The sequence below is a fragment of the Psittacula echo genome (genome assembly GCF_963264785.1).
Source record: "Psittacula echo genome assembly, chromosome: 5".
Taxonomy (NCBI): Eukaryota; Metazoa; Chordata; class Aves; order Psittaciformes; family Psittacidae; genus Psittacula; species Psittacula echo.
The window spans coordinates 49,257,312-49,273,983 of NC_137739.1; the positions used below are offsets into that span (position 1 = coordinate 49,257,312).

The 16,672-nt window shown below is 40.8% G+C and overlaps 1 protein-coding gene across 6 annotated transcripts in view; it reads left to right on the forward strand.

Annotated features, from left to right (window-relative positions):
• Positions 1-4,825: 4,825 nt before the first annotated feature.
• Positions 4,826-16,672, forward strand: part of NPAS3 (neuronal PAS domain protein 3) — a gene marked incomplete at both ends in the record, with an annotated part of 628,566 nt that continues 616,719 nt past the window's right edge. For all 6 annotated transcript variants that reach the window (XM_080617339.1, XM_080617340.1, XM_080617341.1 and 3 more), the window contains one exon: positions 4,826-4,875. In XM_080617339.1, coding sequence (XP_080473465.1) covers positions 4,826-4,875 — 50 coding nt within the window. The remainder of the gene's footprint in view (positions 4,876-16,672) is intronic.

Genomic DNA, 16,672 nt, shown 5'->3' on the forward strand with positions numbered 1-16,672 from the left:
AAGTTTGACTAGCAATAACATTGCTGCACACTAGGAGGGGAGGAGAGTCAGCTCCTATAATAGCGAACAAACTCTGCCATTGCAGAAAAGCGGCGCATTTACTCGCTGGTGAAAACCGTCCCTTCATAGGGAGAAAGAAAAGGGGGGTGGGGTGAGGGGGGAGCAAAGCAAAAGCAAGTTACCAAGAGCAAGAACTTATGCTGCAACAATCCTTCACTCTTCTCCTCAGGACTCTGGGAGCAGGGACATTCCTCCCCCTCCCCCCCCCCCCCCCCCCCCCCCCGCATAGTTGGCGCTAGCCCAGACTGTGGTCAGCCGCCTTTATTATTACTTCATTGAGACAGAGAAATCCTCTAAGACTTGCATTTTGGGTGGAGGGTGGGGGGTGGAGGGACGAGAAGGAGGAGGGAAAAAGGCAACATTTGCTGCTCATCATTTTCACTGCACCGCTAAAGTAATTGCGCCCCCCTCTCTCCTCCCTGTCCCTCCTCAGCTTGGATTTTTCTCTTACATCTACAGCTCCAGTGGTATTAGACGTACCTTTTTTTTTTTTTTTTTTTTTTTGTAGTTCTGATATTCCTTCTCTTCCCCCTCTTCCCCCCCCTCCCTCCCATCTTTACGCGTTGCATGTTTGCAATTCGGTAAAATTCCCCCCCCTTACCCCCAGCCCCCCCAACTCCTCTCGATCTCAGACCAGCAGCGCACATCAAAGCGCCCTTCCTCACTCTCTCTCAGTGGCCGCCACTCACTAATGGGATTGCAGCGTGCCTGGCTCCGCTGCTGCAGCCGCCGGAGGGAGAGCCGCTGCTGCTGCTGCACCGCTTCGCCGAGACTCGCCGGGTGCTGAGCCGCGGGGATGATCAGGATCTTCCCGGATTTCAGCGTGCAGGTGACGGCGGCGGCGGCCGGCGGGGCGGCCGCGGGGGTGCCGGCGGCGCCGGGCATGGGGCGAACTGGCGCCGCGGCCAACGGCAACCCGCAAAACGTCCAGGGCATCACCTCCTACCAACAACGGTGAGCACCGAGGGGGAGAGGGATGTGCGGCTCTTCCTGAGGCTCCCTCACTCCTTTTTCTTTGTGCTTTTGTGCTTCTTTGTTTTCCTTTTCTTTATTTTTTTTTAAATCTCTTCTTGCTGTTTGTTGGGGGGAGCTTAGTTGGAGGGGAGGGTTTTTTTCCTCTTTTTTCTTTGTTTTTAAATATAGCATCTTTTAAAATGCACTGAGAAGTAAACACAATCTGCTAGTTTTGTCTCGGATGAGCTGGGAAGAAACAATAGAAAAACAAAAACACCCCCCCACCACCAAAAAAAAAAAAAAAAAGAAAAAAAAAAAAGAAAATAGAGAAAGAAAAATAAAAGTGAGACCCCGGCAGCGTAGCTTGGCTGCTGCAAAGTTTGGGATCCCGTCCGCTCATCCTTTCTAAAGAGGAATTTCTCAATGTCAATGCCTTGTGCAAATCCCAGTGTGTGGCAGCCAGGGGGATAATTGATCATGGTATGCTGATTGATAATTTGCTTTCAGGCAAGAAAGAGAACAATTTTCACTTGGGGTTGCACACTTGCAATTCCACATTGTAGTCTAACAGTATTATCGTGTCACCTGTTACTACAGGGAAATATAGCACGAACCCCTAAGTATACTCAGCACTGTGTTGTGGGATTGGGTTTTCTTTTCCATCTAAATGCATTCTAATGCAAATGCAGGAAATTCACAGAGAGAGCCTTTAGGAAGCAAAGCGTAGAAAGTTGGCAGTAAGTCATAAGGAAGTTTAAAGACCTTCCCTATCCCCCTAACAATTCATCGATATGTGCTGATACTAACATGAAGCTTAATTAATTACCTGCCATTTCCTTGTGTCTCAAACCCGAAGTTTGAATCTGTTAGTTTCTTCTAGCAAACATAAGCTTAGAACCGAAGCTAAAACCTAAAAAAAAAAAAAAAAAAAAAAAAAAAAAAAGTCTATGACAAAAGATAGATGTAGGCTGAAATCCGAACAAAACATTTACATTTCTCTAAATGCAACAAAAAGGGCACTGTCCCAAGTATCTTGCTTTCCACTATTGCATTAAATTAAATACTGAGAAAAATGCGGTATAATCTCAAATATCCAAACTAAATACCTCTATAAACTTTTTCTTTTGAAAAAAAAAAAAAAAAAAAAAAAGTAAGTTTCAGCGTAATATTTCAAACTTAATTGGTTTAGGAGCCAGGTTTAGATAGTCGACCGTTGCCTGTTTTGTTGTTCAGCAACTTCGAGTTGCTTCCTATAGTTTTGGAAAACACATGATGTATTTTCCATTTGGTGCCCATGATAGAAAACGTTTGATGATAACTTTTGTAGGTTTCATAAAATTAAAAATGAAAAAATAATGGGAAGGTGATATGCCTTAAATAATACCTGATGATGCCTAAGCACTTACATAGCTGAGAAACATTTGAAACTAAGCATGAGTTGTTTTGCTCAAGCAAACACACCGATCTTTCATATATATATAAAATTTAAAAAAAAGCTTGAATGTGAGAGCTATAAAGAATGGATTAAAGTTTATTTCTTTTCATGGTTTCTGTATGATTTTTGCACTTATAAGAGATTTAAATTACAATGGAAACTGACGGACACTTTAACGAGGAAGTACAGGCAGCAATCACAATAGTTTAGTCTGTGAAGTGGGGAAGTCAAGGGTCAGAAATGTCAGATTGGCTTTTAGACAAATGAAAGAGACCTCTGGAGACTTTCAGTTAAACAGAAATATATAGACAAGGCAGCATGCAATTTTTTAGTACTTCGTGTTTAATGGTTTGATTATGTCAGTCTGTAATCAGGACGAAGTTACAAAAGCAGTACTCCTCTGACAAACTACTAACACCTCTAATCCAAATAGCGAGTAGCAGACAGCCAAATGCTTTGCCTAATAGAAATCCCGACCAGCCTGGATGTCTCGCACAGTGACCTGACACTAGGAAACATTTTTGCACTTCTTCCAAATTTTGTCTGTATATTATCGACAAGACAGCGTGCTTTACATCGAACGATTTTTCTTCGTGCTATCTGGAAATGCGTAAAACACAGCAGATCCCGATGCCTTCTTACGCCACTGCCAAAGCCGAGGTGACACCTGTTAACTTCCCCCCCCCGCTTTTTTTCCCTTTTCCGGGGTGAGGAGGCAGGTTTGCCTGCAGGGAACGGCAGGTGGTACTTCCTGGACGTGTCCCCCTCCCATACAGCTCTTCACCTCCGCCTGCACCCGGCCGCCTCCCGCAGCCTCCAATACCGCAGGCGCGGGGTCGAGGCGGCTGCGCACGTGCGCAGCACGGTGTGGGCGGTGACTCTGTCCCTCTCCCCCGGGGCTCCGCGCAAAGTTACGCTGGCCCAGTCGCCTCCTGCGGGGAGAATCCCCCGGTGCGCGGACGACGCCCCGCATCCAAACTTCCAGGTGCTTTGGTAACTTCTTCTCCCCCGCCGGCTCTGTCCTGCGGCTCATACGCACTCAACACCCCCCTCTCCCCAACCTTTTGGAAATGTCGCGGAAACGTTTCTGGTGAATAAATCCCCCCGACTTTCGGGGGTTGCTCGTTTCCCCGCGGGATTTTCCCTGGGAGCAGGATCAGGCCCAGGAGCTGCACCTCCAAGGCGGCAGCAGAGCAGCCACAAAGTTACCTTGGGGATGGAAAGCTTTTCGCGAAGGAGTGATTTCTCCTTTAAAAGCTCCAGCGCGCAGGTTTTCCCGGTGTCCTGGAAGGAACAATTAAGGTAGCAGTTTCTTTTCCCCGCGCCTTTATTTCATGAATAGTTTCATAATCTCCAGTAAACCAGCGTGAAGTGCTCCTCCCTTTCCCAACAAAGCGGGTCACCACTCTCGGTTAACGTTTCCAGCATTACGCCTTTTATTTCGCCGGTACCAGAGCGCACTCACTGCCGGAGAGGGGCGGGGGGGGTGCGTGGGATCCCCCGGCCCCACACCGGCTCCCCCAGGGAAGGTCCCGTGGGCCGCGAGGTTCTCGCCTTCCCCAACCGGCGGCCCCCTCCCGGGCCCACGGGGGACACGCCGCCAGCGCCCGCAGAGTTGCGGAGGGAGCCCCTGGTCCCTGCCACCCCCAGCTCCGCTCACAGCTGGAGCCCGGGCTCCCGAGGAGGAAAGTGTGCGAAACTGCAACTGAGTGGCGTTGTTGCGCCGGCAGCGGAGGCTGCGTCCCCTGCACGCAGAGCGGTGAGCGGAGCTGGGGAAGCAGCTGGAAAATGCCCAGCGGTACTTTCACTGCGGCCAGGCCCGGCGCTCCCTGACTCTCCCCCTCCTCCCTTCCCCTCCCCGCCTCGCTGGCCCCACGGCCTGGCACCCCTCGGAGCCCGGCCCGCGGGCGCGGGGGTGAGCGCGTGTGAGTGTGCGAGAGAGTGTGTGCACGCGTGAGTGTGTGTGTGTGCGCGTGAGTGTGTGTGTCTGTGCGGTGTCGCACCTGCCGGCGATGCCAGCGGCCGGACTACCCGCCGGGGCTGTGCCGCCGCTCGCTCTTCCCGCCGCCGCCGCCGGCCGCCGCCGCTGCTTGCGCTGGGCATGTCTCTGGGGCCGGCGGGGCCCCGGCTCCCTCCGCTCCTCGGCTTATGGACGGCGGCAGTAGCAGCGCTAGCAAGCGAGCGAGCGAGCAACCTGCACCAGGACTGCGCGGAGGAGTGGGAGCCCGCGATGCTTTGGCCTCAGTACTTTTCCTTAGCCTGTCTGGCTAAGCAGGGCCATTGCTGCCGCCGCTGCTGCTGCTAGACACACCACACACACCATCAGGAGGGGGAAAAGTAAGGGAGAGAGGAGAAAAAAAAAAAAATCCCAGGAAGATGGCGCCCACCAAGCCAAGCTTTCAGCAGGATCCTTCCAGGCGAGAACGGTAACACTTTCTCTTTATTGAACCTGCAGCAGCAGCAGCAGCCGCAGCAGCGCCGGGCCGGGCCGCCGCCGCCGGGGGCCGGGGCTGGCTGCCATGCCGGGGTGGGGGGACCCGCCGCCGGCACCCGCTGCTCGCACAGCCGGGCACCGGGAGTTCCTCCTAGTGCGTACCGCCAGCCGCGCGCACACACACACACACATACAGACAGACGCGCACAGACACACAGACACAGGGCGAGCCGCGCAGCAGCGGCCCCGCTCCGGCAGCCGCAGCGCCGCGGCTTGCAGGAGCCGGTGCTTGGCGGGGCGCGTTGGCGAGCAGGCGTGTGTGTGTGCGGGGAGGCGGGAGCCCCCCCGGGCGGCCCCTGCGCTCGGCGGCCCCGGGGGCGCTGGGGCGCCGCGCCAGGCCCAGTTTCCCGGGCGGCGGGGCCGGCCCCACCGGTGCGGTTCAAGTGCGGCTAGGCCGGAGCGGAGGGGCCGCGCCGCCAGCTGCGCCCCCGGGGCCGCCCGGCCCGGCCCGGCCCCCGCGACCCGCCGCCGGGCCGTGGGTAGTGGCGCCCCCCGGGGCGGGCAGAGCGGAGCCGGTGCGCGGGCGGGCGGGAGGCGGTGCGGCGGTGCGCGGGGCCCGGGCGGGAGGCGGGGGCCGGGATGAGGGAGGGGGGTCGCGCTACCCCCCGTTTGGTTCCCGGCCCGCCGGCTGCCCCATATACTTTTGTTGGGGGAGAGTGCTTGCTATTAATCTGCTCTGCTGGTGACACGAATTGCCCGTAGCGGATTTGTTCTAGTAAAGTGAATCTTTCTAGAAGTGACTGGTAGGAAACAAGAGTACAAGTTCGTGTGATGTTACTTTGTGATTCTTACAAAGTGCTCAAAGCTCCATTGCTACACTTGGAGGATACGTATGCCCAGGCGGAGAGCTGCCAGAGGGTTTGGAGTGGGCTTTTTCCCCCTCCTCCCTCCCACTTCAGCGTTACCGGTGAAGTAGGTAAGGGGTGAGGAAGGTTCCTGGTTAGTTGTAAAAATGGAAATGAACATTTAGACAGCTTTTAAAAGTAGCTAGATCATGTGTTACTCAGTTTATATTTCACAGCACAAGTATGAAAAATATTTAAACAAAAATTAAGTCTAGGGAATCAGGCTCATTTTAATCTTAATTTCAAACTTATTTTTAGTATGATCAGCATTTCTAGTACAACTTCCAAACCCCACAGATTTCATCTAGCTGTACCATTTTTCCTAAGGAAGCAGGCTGCTCGGTATCAGAAAACCATACATTTCATATTCGCCACTGAAGTGTTAGTGCGGCTGTGTTAGATGCATTAGTGTTAACTGTTGCACTTTGACAAGGCTATATATTTATATGTAGCAGAATTTGGAGATGCACATAATGGGAAAACAGTGCACCCTCAGAAGTCAATGACCTGACTTACAGATTTTCATCTTCAACTATAAATATTTATTTTTTTAAAATCTCCATTTCAGTGGCTGCAGAGGCGTTTCTACTGTGTTAATAACACTTATAGCAGCAGGCTTCTCTCCTGCAGAGTTCTTTGTTGGAAAAACAATTTGTATCAATAAGTCCTGTCTTCCCCCCCAACACGCAGTTCTGCTGTCTTCTTTCTGAGAATGGTACTATATGAGTGCTAAGTGTATTTGCCAGGATAGCTTCAGTAATCTCTCCAGCAGAAGCATATTTGTGTGCCATTTTGGGAATTTCTCTGAGATAGGAATCTTGAAGATAGAATTAATTTCTAGGGGAAACTTCATAGCCTGTGCATGAGTGCTTTCTTTATCACCTGTCTCCATTTGGCATTCGGAGAAGGTAAATCAAAGTGCGCGATTTGTTATTCTGCTCCACTTGAGAGCTGAACTAAATAACACTTGGTCTGAAATTCTGATTGAAGTTGTAGGAGGATATACTGTATTTAATTTAATGCCCTTTAATAGCATCTTCTTGTTCAGCTCTGATGCTGTCATTTTAAAGGTTGGATCAGAGTAGTTTTTCCCTGTAGGGAGTGGGAGGAGTAATCATTTCAGGGGAAAAAAGTAGTCTAAATTCCTAGAACACTAATAGCCACAAACTTGGCCTAGTGTCCAAGCAGTTGTTTTTTTGCCCTCAGGGCTCACTTTGTTATCACTCTTTACAACACTCTGAATAGTTCAGGTATAAATATTACATGTAGAAGCTGATGACATTTTTTTGTAGCAGAAATAACAGCAATCTGTTTGTTTCTTAAAAAAAGAAAAAACAAAGTTTTGGAGAAGATCGATCAGTGCTTCAATAAACAGGCACTCGTGTACATCTTATTGAAAGTTATGTAATGTGCTCCTGAAGTCTTGTGTGTAACTGTTTATGTAAGCTGTCTGTACACATCCTTCCAGCTGTGTGTGCCAAGCTTTTGGAGCACAGGCACAGTCCAGTTTTCTAAGGGGTTTTGCAGGCTCTTCTTAGATGCTACTTCGGTAAACTAGTTCACAGGATTAAGAGTCCTGGAAGTGAACTTTGTGTACATTGTTTGTTTCATCTCCACTTCCACAATATTTAAGTAGATGGTGTTACATTTTTTCAGCAAAAGGTGAGTGGTTACAAAACAACTGTAAAAAGCAGCAGTCTCTGATGAAACCAAGTACTTGATTTGTCTCAAAACTTTTTTTTCCACTTGTTTAGGTTTTCTAAAGAACGTTTGAAAAGTTACACGCATTTGCTTGATTTTCTTTTTAACTATGAGTCTTAGCAAATTATCCAGTTACAGTAGCAGATTAGGGTTTTTTTCAATTGTATGTACCCCAGAAAATGAAATAGACAGAAGTGTCATGCATGTGATATGCCAGCATTGATTTGTAAAGCATATAATAATATTAGAGTGCTATTGGTTTAAAGTGAAAGAGAAGAAAACCCCTTTATTTTGGCATTTCTTTCTAGAGCATGAGCTTAAACATAGCAGTGATAAATGATGATATGCATTGTCTAACACTTGCTTTTATATAAATAGCTCCAGAAGATTGCTTAAATGATAATCGAAAATATGAAATAGGGTGGCCTTCATATCACAAGGCCAAGGGTCTACAAATGGAAAAACTGAAATAATGAAATATTTCCAAGGCAACAGACTGTCAACAAGAACAGTAATGCATGGGCATATCATAGAGCTACCAGAGAGGATATTAGATGTTATAGCTCTAGAGCCAGGAGTTATAATGACCTTTATTAAATAGAGCCCTCCCACATTACAACAATCTTTCCGATTTCTGATTTATGGATTAGCAGTCATACTACTCGTCATAATTTGAAACATTCTCCCACTATATTTGATTTGCTGCATTTTCCTCCACTGGAATCATACATTATTTAGAGCTTACACGAGAGTATTGATCAACAAAAGTTATATCACATATTTTCAGTAACTAATGGGATTCTGAATAACAAGGTTTTGTCTGCAGCAATGTTTCTACATTCTTCACAGCACAGCTATTTTTTTTTCTTACAAGTTACATACAGTTAGCTTGTTTTCTACCAGTTTAACAACATTAATATTCTAATGCTATATTATAAATAAGTTATAAGTAATTAGAGAGTTTTGCTACTAGATTAATACACCATCCAGAACCATAGGTATCTTTAAGAGAATATCAGGATATATTGTCAACATCTGTCTCTGTTATTAGTGTCTCACTTGAATTTTGGAGTCTAATGTACTGGCAGTTTCAAATGACATTTGTTTGAAACTTGGCACACAAGTTGCCAGCCCAGATGGGAATTTTACTGCAAGAGTGATATAAAACAGTTGGTGCAAATTGACGTTCTAGGCATCAGTTTCATCAGCATCCTTCCTAAAGAGTACAATGTTTAAATAAATGTTTGTTTTCCTAAAACAATCCTTATAACAATACCTTCTTTCTTGGAAAACTTATTTTAAGAGAAGTATTTTGAATAACTGATCCTGACCATGAAGAATAACTATTAACATTAGTTTTATTAACATTTTGGGATTGATTCTGCTCCCACTGAGGTCAGTAAGATGAAGCCGTTTTACAGACATGGTAGAATTTAATTTGATATCAATTAAGTAATTTGTTTCCTTTTTTTTAGAATTTAATATGAGACCATTTCCTGAAATGTCATCTCATGTGAATAAACCTTACATTCAGTCAGTCCATCCAATACAATTTATATTATTGTCACTAGTAGCTTTTGCAGGTGTAAAAGCACCTCATATGGGATGAGATTTCAGCATTAGTCACATTGTTTCAAAATGAATGGAGCAAACTTGTTCTGCAGGATGTCAGCTTGGAAATTTGTTTTTTGTATTCTACAAAGGAGATATTTTTAAGGTACATGGCCAAGGCTATGCGTTTTCAGCCCAGTCATTTCTTTCTTTGGTTGGTTTGTTTGCTTGCTTATGCTTAATGTTTGACTTTCTTTTTCTATCTTTTATCTTTCCTTTTTTTTTTTTTTTTTTGGAAGCTACCAAAGATTTATGGCCATGAGAGGAAATGTTTTTAAAATTCATTTCATAATAATTGCATTCTTTTCAGAAGAGGTAATTTCTTTCTATGTAATATTTATAAGGCTACTGCATGTTATCTTTAACATACAAAGTCCCATTAGTGCGAATGAGGTGCTTGACTTTTTGTTTAATAGGACTTTGCATAATAAGTATAATTTGTAATAATATTGCATTTTGCTGCATAAGAAGATGTGCTATAGTAAGAATATAATGGTTGCTGCCATGTCTTATGTGACTAGAGCATTGTTCTGTGACTAGCTGGAGCAGTAGTTTCACTATACACAAAGTCCTAGTCAAATGAATAGGACTGTTGTGCCATTGATTTGAACAGGACTTGGAGTAGTAAAAATATTCATTAATTTTGTATGCTGTAGTAGTATATTACTTGGGACAGAGGAGATATGGTAAGGTGTATGTATCTGTAACTTGCAGACTTGGACCTTGTCTTTGGGAGAATACTGAGTTCAAGTTATACCTTAATTTTTAAAAGGCTCTGAATGAAATTATGCATGTAATTAAAGTATACTACAGAGAATCTCAAGGAAGGATAAAAGTATTTTTACCATATAATTCAATAGATACAAATTTGTTCTCAGTGAGATCACAATAACAAACTTTAACATACTGAGTGAGAGGACGAGTGAACTTTGCATCTGTGTGTTACTATAGAAAACAAAAGCCTTGAGATTCTCAAGTGAAAATGGAGCGGTCCTTAAGGAAATTTTGCTGTCAGCCTGCTGCAGCTAGATACTGAGAGTTATGCCAGCCCTTACCCGGCACTCTGCGTGCCGGCAAGAGTCGGGCACGTTAAAGAACAAGTGATATGTAAGCAAGAGTTTGAAATGAGTTACCAAAAGCAGATTACTGAAGATTTCTTAACAGACTATTTTCCCAGCCTTTCATATATGTTGAATTTTGGAGTTTCACTCTTTGATTGTATCTTGTCATTTGTCTGTTCTAGGGAACTTCTCACTGATGTACAATGTCTGGAGAAGACTTTTATATTAATACTGAGTATTTCTGTAAATATGTGTCTTTATATATCTTAGTGTGTTTCGAAAGGTCTGTAAACACTATTCTACACATTTTACTGATGAGATAGTTACGCACAAAAGATTATTGAAAACTAGCAGAAGTGGAAGAAGATGTCAATTTTAGCACTAGGAATAAAATTCCAGCCCCCGTTTTGACTGTGTATTCAAAGATTACACTGTCTTCATTAGAGGGATTCGCGTTTCTTTTACAGGCAACACCTCCACTGAAATAAAGTGCTTTCAGAAAATGGCTTGATTGCAATTTAAAATTAGCTGTTAGCTTGATATATAATAAAAGTTCAACACTTATGTTAAATAATTTAAGTGGAGAAGCACTGTTCCATTACCTGCAGGCATGTTAGGTTTACATATGTATATAATGAACTTACGGGATATAGCCTGAATAATATGTATGTGTGTAATCTACAATAATGTCTCTGGGGCTTAGATTTTCTGAAGAACCTATTGGATTTAGGCATCCAACACATACTGCATTTCAGTGAAATGTGGGCACCTAAATCCTATAAGCCCCTTTTAAAATACTTGCCTAGGAATTTTGTCTCCAGCAGGAATTTAGAGCCAGCTTCATTACACATTACATTGTTTTAAACTGAATTTTATTGAGTAATGAATAGTCTTTAAAAAGTCATTTTGGATTAAATCCTGAAGGGTTATAGTTTTACTCAAATTTAGGCACATTATTGATATATTATGATGGGGAAGGATTTTTTTCCCCTCATGCTTACATCTCATATTTGAAAGTCATGTGCAAACTCACATTTATGATCAGTTTACCCACAGCCTAGGCTTGTATGAGTAAGGTAGTTCAGAATTGTCCTGCCAAAGCTGTAACTAATTTAGCAAAGGTATAACATATCAAATTTTAGAAGAATGCTTGTTAGAAAGCTTTTTTTTCTTAGAGATGATGGGAGGCAGAATTTGTTCCTTTGTGGGAAAAAAATGTAAGTGGGCAGTCTTCACAGGTCGAGGTTGAGGTCAATAGAAAAAACTGAGTCACTGAATCTGTACAGTGCTGGCAGCAGGATTAAAAAAAGAAAAAAGTCTTAAAAAAGAGGATAGCTGCCAGTGATACTTATCCTTCAACCTTCACAGCTGCAAAAAAAAAAAAAAAAAAAAAAACCAGCTGATTTTGTTTGTCTGACTAAAGTTAGGTGTAGATTGACATGTTTGCTTCACCTCTGCATAAATTACTAACAGTATGGACAGGAGGTTCTCAAGAAAAACTTGTAAAAACCCAAACCTGTTTTCTATGAGTAAATAACAAATAGAAGATGAATAGAAAAAGAGAAACAAATGCTTTGGGCTGATTTATATATTCAGTCTTTCTGAGGTGCTGTTCAGTTTCACAACAAAACTTGCATTTCTTGTGGAAAATCAAAAGTACAGTAATTTTTTTCAACGGCTGAATGAGCTAGATAAATGGTACTCAAGTAGCAGTGTTTGAAGGATCCAGGTAGTTTACTAAAGTATCTTAATTAATTGGATGTTCACTTTAATAGTGAGGTTTCCTGTTTGTAGGCAGAGCTCTGTGACAAGAACATATATTTGATACGTAAATGATATAGATATGATTTCAAAAGGCCTATTTTTAGTCAAGATCTCTTTTTACTAAACGATTGTTTCAGATTAAAAATCAAGAAGAAATAAATGGAAGTGACATAAAATACAGACTTCAGATGAGAAGTGTGTTAGAAAAGATACGGCAGATTCCAGATCTTTCAAACATATTTGCTGTTCCTTTTATCAATCGCTCTGCTTACACTCAAATTTGAAAACTAAGTGGTGCTGTCTTTCCTTTTATTCTTTTGTTAATGGGAAGAAAAGTGCTTCTCTACAGAACTGTTATTTGGAAACTGTTATTCCATGCTATTTGAGGGCTGTTTTTCAATTTCTGTTTTTGTATCACTTCTCAAGACCAGAATAGGAGGCTGTAGGATATAGCAAACACTGTAAATCCCTTCTTCTTCCCCCCAAAATTATTTGACATTCTGAAAATGCATCTTTAGGAACATCAGTATTTAGATTCTGGATTTAGGAATCTTCTCGGAGTGATTTTGTTTGTTTGTTTGTTTGTTTCTTAATGTTTTTGTGATACTACTGAAAAAAAAAAGAAAAAAGAAAGTATTTAAGTCCTACTCATGACTTTTTTTTTTTCTTGTGTCAATTATCATATATTACAATATTTGCTCAGTTCAAAAAGGAACAAACCCCAAAATGAAGGAAGTGTCTTTTAACTGTGAGAGAATGGCAGAATATTCTACCTGAAAGCCAAATTTAGAATTCTGTTATATTTATTCTGGTTTTTAGTAATTGCAAGGAAAACTTTGAAAGATTTTCCACTGACTTGTATACATGTATACTACAAAGTGTAGGCATATGTAGATAGACACAGTATATGTATTTGCTTGAAAGAAAATAACGCTAGTTGCTTGTCTTCAGCAAGCTATAAATGTCTTACTTTAGATAAAGTTAAATGTAAATACATGCATTGGGATGGTGATTTTTTCCGTCTAATGCTGTGAGGGAAAAGTAGGCTCATCCTTTTTTTTTGCACATTTTTATTGTTCTGTGTAAATGTAATTTGTTAATCCTGTGAAATTTGTCATAGATAAATTTGCTTGGATTATCTTGTCACCACCGTATCTGCATTCTTTTGTTCATTGCTTATTCATAATTTAACAGTCTGGCAGTGAGCCTTTTTGGGATGCTCACAAAAGATATATGACCTCTACCAGCTGCTACTATAACCTGCAGAATGCACAGCAAGACATTAGAAATGTGAGGATTCCTCTACTGATTAAAGTGCTCTTCATTTAAACAGTCTGTTCATAAGAATCTCAGGAATCTTTGTGGATAGCAGTTTTGATTTTTCTTTTATCACAAAATTAGTTTTTGGTGGTTCGTTGTGTTTTGTTTTTTGGTTTTTTTTTTTTTTTTTTTATTTCCTGGGTGGGAAAACTAACATTGACTCTTAAGATGGTGGTGCTTTGCTTTCAGATAGACTAATGGAAATTAAATCCCTTATTATATATGCATATGTATACATAAGTGTGCATGTGGATATACACATTTGCATATATCTGTACCTATCTTTACCTATGCATGTGTATATATATGTATATTTCCTGCAATTTTACAGTGGGATAAATTAGTACCCATGTGTGTTATTTTAAAACTAACTCTTCTATTAGGATATTTTTTGGCACATATTATTATGCAGTACTAATTTACAGAAGAGTTGTCTGATTTAACCCTGCTTTACCCTCAGCACCTTACAGATTGTATTGTGTAAATACTTGATATTATACAGTACATGAAAGACATTAAGTAGAATGTTACTTGAAGTGTAACAGCATTTTAGATTTTCATTATTTTCCCGACTCAGTTTAGCATGTAAATTTTTTCCCTTTTTTACTTTCTTTTTTATTTCTTATCTGCAGATCAGCTTGTGAGTAATGGCTAGTTTTTACCTCCCTTTTGTGCTGGCATATGATTATAGTTCAAAATAATTCATTGCTAATCCATTCAGTATTGGTTCATCTCCATCATTCTGTTTTGTGATTAGAGCCTCAGGCCTGTAAGAACATCCTTCTGTACAGTTTTCTATCCTGATTTTTTTTTTGACTGCAACCAGTATTTTAAATAGTTCTGTCATTACTGTTCACCCACCAATCCTTTTATATTTGTCAAAAATGTATCAATTACAAGAAATTAATATTTTGGTAAGGTTGTTTCTTAAAGGTTTATGAAAAATATGTTTTTCATTGCAGTAGGTCTCCAGCAGTGGTGTATATATAGGTCTTGGTTCATCTCAGCCGATGATGGAAATCTGACTTGAGTGTTTCATTTTTCCTTAGCAGTCTGAATTTTCTATGTACTTATTTACATTAGGTGCCTTAAGAAGTCCAGGATCTTAAGAAGAAACAGTGTCTTTTTGAAACAGACTATAGTAGAATAGTAATTACAGTCTTGTCATTCTTAACACAATATTTCAAACAGAGCCAGTGTAAAATAAAGCTGACAGAGGAACTTTTAAAATATATAGGGCCTGATCCTACTATGATTAGTCTGGTTGAAGTCACTGTCTGTTGGGTCAGATATGAACTGATATGATGCTAGACCTGGGCTTATATGATAGTAATGATATTGTACCTTGATCAGATTTAAATTTAATATTTCCAGATTATGAAACAAATCCATCATTTTATTTCACATCAAATAATGCTAGTTTTATGAGAAGGTCATCTAAAAGATTTTTCAAGACTTTGTTTCAGTATTGTGTAGTCCTGTGTACCTTTTAATAATTACTTTCATCTCATTGTAGCCGTGTGTTTGAAAGTGTAGGTCAATAAGGATGATCGCATTCAGAATTTCATGATCTGTGTAGTGGAACAAATTGAAAGCAAAGCCTGTATCAATCACTGTGAAGGGAGGGTTAATTGTTACTGCTTCTCAAGCCTCTGGACAGATAAACCAGTAATGAAATACTTATTGCTCTGATATGTGAATGGTTAAGGATGAAACAATGGAAACTGAAGCAGTCTTCAAAGATAACAAAAAAAAAAGGCAAAGAAAAAAAGAATAATCTGGACTAAAGTAAGACACTGTATATGCTGTGTATTAACATTTTAAAAGTAATTTTTTTTCCATCTAATATAGCCTTCTAGTAATGATGTAAGACAGCAGAATGTATTAGGTTTCTAAAGAGAATATAAATATGAATTTGAAATCTTTTATTATGCAAACAATTTTAAATGGTTTACATGAAGTCTGGACCTTAGGTAAATGTAACATTTCTAGCATTAAGTGTTTTCTCTTCTTTGTTTTTCATTTGTGGTACCATTAAGTGTTTTATTTTGTTTGTTGGAGTTTTTTTTTTTTCTTTTTTTTTTCTTTTTCCTTTAAAAGCACAGCTGTATTTACTAAATCGAGTATGTTCTGTTTCCTTGTGAAGTCATTTTAAAGCATTTTGTCTACAGCCAACCAGGACTCTAACAGAGTGTTTAAAGATAGAAGCAGCAAAATAAAAAATGAGTGCAAAACCAAATTATGATATTACAGTAAACATTTAACTATTTCTAGAATGTGAACTTAACATTTTAAACATCTGTTAGTTACTTATATGTTGAAATATATGCAAAAATATTTAGCCAAATTGAAGTCTTAGGCCCATGACAATCATCTCAACACAGTGGGTAGTTCTGAAAATTAATGAGAATGATAATACTGTAAAGACTGTTCCAGAGTTTGCCCAAATTCATTATCTAAGACTCTTGTTAAGAACATCTCAAAGAATTTTAACCAGGAAAATATATTAATGGTTCAAAAGCATTTTTCAAAATGGTGATTTATAAAAGTATAATGGAATTATATATGCAAGAGCTGTAGTTAGAAACACAAATAACAGAGGAGCAGCACATTATGAAGGAACATTTTCCAATAGCTAGGGTACTTGGCTTTGATTTTGTCTATAGGTGTCAAGGTTTCCTTATGATTTATATTTTGGGGTGAAGGAAATGAAAAACTGAAGGCAACTTACAAATAAATATACTTTTGACTTCTTGTTAGTTACTTAATGAGGCCTATAGCTGCTTAAAAGCTGAGGAAAGTAATTAATAATTTTAGAACTGGTGTAAACGGCTTTTAGACAATCGAAAAGCACTTTTAGGAGGAAGGGTGCTGAGACACATCTTTAGATTTCTCTTCAGAATGTTAAGAATTTCCTGTTGCCTGTTTCCTGATGGGATTGACGCAGCTGTGTATCATATGGAATGAAAGAGGAACCGAGTGCCTGACTTTGTTTTATGCATGTCCTTTATTTAAAAAAATGTATCTGTTGATTTTTTCTTTTCTTTTCTTTTTTTTTTTTTTTTTGTCAACAGATCACTGCTATGAATGCTATACACAAAATTGTCCAAGCGGGAGCTAATTCTAATTAGTCTGTTTTCTAAGGGGCAGAAAGTTTTAATAACTAAAGTATATTAGCTAAGAATACCTTTTTTTTTTTTTTTTCTTTCTTCCTCTCTGTGTGCAATGAGAAAGAAACCAGAATGTTTGGAAAATTACTGTGTCATTTCCATTTGCACTTTCAGAAGTCACTGATATATAGAAGTGTGTGTGAGAATGTGTGTGTGCATGTGTAGTCTTTGGAAAACAGTTTTTTACTCATTTTGGCTGTTAAGCAATCTGTAACACATCCACAAAACAGTTTTCATGAGAGAGGTGAATGCAAATT